Source organism: Gasterosteus aculeatus, chromosome 21, assembly GCF_964276395.1.
Source record: "Gasterosteus aculeatus chromosome 21, fGasAcu3.hap1.1, whole genome shotgun sequence".
In the NCBI taxonomy this organism is placed as follows: domain Eukaryota; kingdom Metazoa; phylum Chordata; class Actinopteri; order Perciformes; family Gasterosteidae; genus Gasterosteus; species Gasterosteus aculeatus.
The window spans coordinates 6,874,029-6,880,092 of record NC_135708.1 but is presented as its reverse complement, the minus strand read 5'-3'; the positions used below and the strand labels follow the sequence as shown (position 1 = coordinate 6,880,092).

At 42.2% G+C, this 6,064-nt stretch overlaps 1 protein-coding gene across 1 annotated transcript; it reads left to right on the top strand.

The window, feature by feature from the left end:
* Nucleotides 1-4,034: 4,034 nt before the first annotated feature.
* On the top strand, nt 4,035-4,789 carry LOC120812108 (gamma-crystallin M3). The gene is made up of 2 exons (XM_040167937.2): nt 4,035-4,379; nt 4,465-4,789. Exons 1-2 carry the CDS (start codon nt 4,104-4,106, stop codon nt 4,741-4,743), a joined length of 555 nt encoding a protein of 184 aa, XP_040023871.1. The 5' UTR covers nt 4,035-4,103; the 3' UTR covers nt 4,744-4,789.
* The last annotated feature ends 1,275 nt before the right edge of the window (nt 4,790-6,064 follow it).

Here is a 6,064-nt window from a genome sequence, read left to right as displayed (position 1 = left end):
ATCACGATTGAAGTACACAGTAATCAAGCAACATTCATATCAAGGTCTGACTCCATAAAGATTGTAATTGTAGGAACAAATAACCTCAACAAATAGATCTTATTATATATAATTGTAATACTTTCCACTATGTTAGTCAGACATTTACAGCTTTTCAGTCTGAGAAAAACTTAAACAGAAACACTTATGAGTTTGTGTGTGTGTGTGTGTGTGTGTGTGTGTGTGTGTGTGTGTGTGTGTGTGTGTGTGTGTGTTTGTGTGTGTGTGTGTGTGTGTGTGTTGGGAGGGGGGTCTTTTAGTGGCAGAGAAAGAAAAAACAGCGAGGAAGAGGACACGCTTTGTCAGACCGAAAGAACATGTCACAGTGGCTCGGGCTGAAGAAAATATCACAAGAATAACATCAACATTCTTACTGCTGCCACTCTGCGGATAAGATATGCTCAATGACATGCTGTGTCTAGGCCTGTGTGCATTGCCCATATGTTGGTCTTTCACACACACACACACACAAACAGGCAGATGCTGCACCATCATGGCAGCTTACACACACGGCTCGTGCATTGTTCCAGAGCCTATAACCCTTCCTTTGTCTGATCCACGTTCACACCATCTCTTAGAGTAGATGAACAAACACACACGCACACACACACACTCGCTCTTGACCTGGTCCCCATTCTCCTCCTGCCTCGTCCCTGGAGAATGTGACAGGGATTGATGATGGCCTATTATTTGATGTCCAACTGGGCCCAGCATGGCCCTACATGCACGCACGCACACACACACACACACACACACACACACACACACACACAGGCTGCTATGCTATAATACATATCTATTTTAGTTGTGCATCATGGATGGAAAATGAGAATCATGCTGCTGGCCCAATAAAGGAAGCAACATAAATAGACTATTTGGGATCCTGATTATTTTACCTGAGCAGATGTTGCTAAATGCAGAGGAACCTCTAACGCACAACCCCACAAAGCACTCGCTCAAACACAGGCAGCACCTGCTCCCGGCAGTAATCCAATGCTGCTCATGTTTTAGGGCATGTACCTGTCTCATTTGCATTAACATGTTTGGCATTTAGCTGGCTCATGCATCAAAAGTGACTTACAACGTGTGCAACAGGAGAAAAATACTCCGTCATTGTTTAGGACTATGATGCAGTGTCACAGCTGGTGCAGGCGATCTACACCAGAAGCATTTTTGAAAATACTTAGAATACAATTATCTCAACATCCAAACAGCTTTCAAGAAATGAAATGCTCGGACAATAAAAAGAAGAAAACAATCTGGTATTTGTCACTTTTCCAATTAATCTAAGAAAAGATTTATTAATTATGCCAAAGCCCCATTTCTGAAATCCAGATGTAATATATTGTGCTTTGGTAGGAGGGGAAATGACACGGTGCTTACTGAAGAGGAAAAGTGATCACTGTCCCACTGTGATGACAGTCAGCTAAGGGACACAATACACAACTGACCTTGTGCCCCAATGAACCTCCACTGAACCCATCAAACTTTTGCTGACAGGGCGTCATTTTTTTTGCTGCTTTGCCAAAGAGGCTCAACTAATAAATTGTATTAAGTTCCATATTTCTCAACTAAACTTAGACTGTGTGCATCTTACTCATATAAATAACTCGTACAAACTCCTTTTTGCACATGTCTGTATTAATTCATTGTCTTTATGCAGCGGAAGCTTCACAAACTGCGGCATGAGGCTGGTGACTGTTCAAATGTACAACTTTACAGCACAAACATAGATGTTCACAAACAGGAGAGGTGATCAGATATCTGGTTGCCAGGACAACGACTTCAATCTTCAACATCAGCAAATCTAAAGAGCTGATTGTGGGCGACAGGAAGCGTCAGGCAGAGGGGGCACGACCCGCATCTCCATCAATGGGACTAGTGTCAGTCCGGGCCCACGCCGCCTCATCCTGCAGACCTGCTGAATGTGTTACTCTATTTATATGTTTTATTTGTTTATATTCAATCTCGTCATTTTGTATGTATTTACTTGCAAGATTTTCCCTTTAAACATATTTGATGCTTGACGTGACATGAACACAGTCACAGCAAAAAATAGCTTTTCTTTAGCATTTCATACATCAGAACTTGCAGAAATTGTTGTCTTGTGTCTATAACCACAGCTCTCATCAGACGGGCAAGCTAACCACAGTTGTGTTCCTCCCAGCGGGCAGCAAAGGGGTCCCGTACCAGAGTAGCCCACAGATGTGGATTTACCACCTTTATTGGCACCAACTTAAAAGCTCCTCGAGACCCAGATTTGATTCTACTCTCTCCGGTCTGCAGTTATCAGTCTAACCATTTACTTAAAGCATGCTCTAAGTACGTCAGGGGGAAGAATGCCAGCTAAAGAGGGCTTTGATTCCAATTCACAGCTGTTTAGTAAATTACAGGGTGAATATCTATATTCTCACTGGCTTGCTGTACTTTTTATTACTGCTCACATTAGTGAAGATCATTCCAGTCCAGATATTTGTAGGCTTTTACATTTTATTTATAAAATAAAATGTAAGTGGAAGCAGCATGTTAGCCATTTACTTGGATATATCCCTTACTGAACTTAATATTGTACACTTATAATCCCTACATTATCTGAAACGTTTGAGTTTTTTCTATAAGAAAAGGAAACCAGAGGTTAGAAACATTTACCCTCTGTATCTCCCAAAGATTAGATGAAAATATTAAAGATAATCGCAGCAGTGTCACGACCATTAAACATCCCATGAGCATCCTGGATTCATGCCGTGAGCTTTTTGGGGGACTCGACCGCTACGCTGGGACCTGAATACCAACAATACAAACAATAATACTTTCTTGGTCACTGGGGACATTCCTCTACAAATCAACCTTTGGTATATATTTTTCTGATAAGACATTTGTACTTTCATCTCTGTAGAACTTTGAAGATGTTGTTTTTATTCATTGATGTATTTGTAGTGCCAATCCAAGCTACGACAAGGACTTTTTATTTTGAGTTGACAACTCTGAGATAAAGAACTTTCCGAACAAATTCTCAATGATAAATGGACACGACCTTCAACTCACACAATGTGCAGTACGAGATAAACATGGAACAAGCAGCCTCGCTACATATCTCAGATTCAGGAAAAAAGATCGTATTTAGACACAAGCTCATTCAACGTGCTATATACACTGCCGTGGAAATGTATAAAAGATAAGACTTGTTAAATTACATTCAAAAGACGAAAAGTTTGTTTTAAAAACGATAAAAGATATTGCATGGGTTTTAAAAAACAATAAATATACAAAAAGAAAGCATATCAATAATTCTAGATACCTACAAAATAATGTATCTAATTCATTACAAAACCACGGTGAACAATAACGCTTTAGCGTAAAAAATAAATGTATTTACTTTACTTAGATTTCATTCATACTTATGTTTCATCAATATGCTTCCATATTTCCATATTTTTATTCTGTTTTCGAAGTGGGAGCAGTCGGGGGCCTCGTCCCGAGCAGCTGCAGCTGAACTGTGGGAAGGACCTGAGCTGAGCCTCCATAAACCCAATAAACCAACACAAACCAACGCAAACCAACGCAAACCAACACACACCAACGCAAACCGACACACAGCGACGCAAACCAACACAAACCAACACAAACCAACACGCACCAACACGCTACTCAACATGGAAACATGGCAGTAAAGGTGCAGTTATCCTCATCATGGTTATCGTTCATTTATTAATAGGTCGTTGGAGTGTTGCACAGTCTTTTCTCCCCTCCCTTCCCCATCTAGACTCCCTCCTCATCTGACAGTGGAACGCGCTCACACACACATTTATACAACTACCACCTTCTTGTTCTCTGAAAAATCTCTGTTCATTGTGCCGTATTCGTTTTGTTTCCCTCAAACAAAACAAACCTATTCATGTGTGGTGAGCACTGTGTGAAAAAGACTGCAAGGTACCCAGTCCCCAAAAAAAGGTTTTTGGCTTGAATGGTAAGTTGCTGAGTAAGGGGGGTTTGCAGGTATAAAAGCAAAGGGTTAAACCAGATGGGAAAGCAGTTCACTGGGCTCCAGCACACGAACAGACAACATGAGCAACACCGGCATGAACATGAGGGGAAAGATCATCTTCTACGAGGAGAGGAACTTCCAGGGCCGCACCTACGAGTGCATGAGCGACTGCTCGGACATGTCCTCCTACCTGAGCAGGTGCCACTCGTGCAGGGTGGAGAGCGGCTGCTTCATGGTCTACGACAGGCCCAACTACATGGGGAACCAGTACTTCATGAGGAGGGGCGAGTACGCCGACTACATGAGCACGATGGGCATGAGGGACTTCATCAGGTCTTGCCGCATGATCCCCATGGTAGGTACAAAGCGCTGTGCGTAGCTGCCGGCACTGAAGGCAAATCTGCAGACTAACGCTTTCATGTACCCCTAAACAACAACAGCACAGGGGCCAGTTCAGGATGAAGATCTACGAGAGGGAGAACTTCGTGGGCCAGTCACACGAGCTGATGGACGACTGCGACAACGTCATGGACCGCTACCGCATGTCCGACTGCATGTCCTGCAGCGTGATGGACGGCCACTGGCTGATGTACGAGCAGCCCCAGTACCGAGGCAGGATGATGTACATGAGGCCCGGAGAGTACAGGAGCTTCAGGGACATGGGCATGAGCGGCACCAGGTTCATGAGCATGAGGCGCATCACCGACTCCTGCTACTAGACATGATCAGATCAGATGTCACCAAATAAAATTTAAAATAAGCAAACCAGTGCTTCTTCTTGGTTGTTGAGAAAATCCCGGATTTAGCAGTTAAAAATAATTAGCGAGATTAAATAATGAGAAGAATTTTGGAAAGTTAGTGTGTCTCTTTGTTTACTTTTTTTTTTACCCTTTTTATGTCTTTATGGTAATTGCCTGGGGCTAAGTTAGCATCCGCTGCTGACTAATGGAAAGGGTTCATTAAGGACTCAAAATATCTCCATGAGAGCCCTCAAAGACTCAACGGTTTGACGCCAATGAGAGCGCACCTCAAAGTGACATGAGTTAATGGTATCAATCTTTACTTTCAAGTCTTCAATATGTGAAGGCCAAATAAAAAACACAACAAATTGACATACTATATATATATATATACACATAAAAAGTGTTTATGTCTTCTTGTACCAGGATTCAAACATGTTTACTTCTGCTGGAAAGTTGTTCCTTTTTTACATGTGGGTTTTTGATTTAACCTCATGGGGATATTTGAGAACTGCTGTTTGGCACTTCAAAGTAATGCAGAATATCTGCCATAAAGATTGGGTTGGAGGTCATATCATAAATGGTCAAAGGCCTGTTGGATGGAGGATCTGGATATCAGTATCCTCAGTCAGCAGACACAATATAGGGTGAAAGTGTCACGGTGTGGTTCACTTCCTGTTATATTTTGTAGTTCTCTGCCACTCGTGTCCCCGGGTAACTTCACTTCCTGCCTTGTCCTGTCATCCCCTGTGATTGTCTGATAGTTTCCACCTGTGTCCAATTACCTGCACCTCCCTAGTGTATTTATTCATTTATGCCGTGTGTGTCTCTTGTGTCACTTGTCGCGTCATTGTCTTTTGTCACGGATGTCCCTGTCTATCGTCGTGGATGTTCTCGGTTCCTGTGTGTCTTTTTTCCACCGGTTTGTGTGTGAGTTTTTGCCCGTTGGCCTTTTGCTTTTTGACCATTAAGGTCCTTTGGTTTAAAGTCTGCATTTTGAGTCCTGCCTTCCCCGCATCCTTGACAGAAAGGAAAGCAGAAATAATCTTGCATTGTTTTCATTTATTTCATTTCAAGTCATTATCGGCCATTTGGAATCACTGACAATAGTCATCCAGATTAATGCAAAACCACTTTGACTTTACATTCTGAGTACGAACAACTTCCCCAAAAAACAACATAAAACTAGAATATTACATATTCCCCTTTGATGTAAAAAGCTGATTTTGGACGCCGCAGGCATCCAGAGAAATTCTCAACTTAAGTTCATTCAGATTCCCCTGAAATGATCAGAACTACG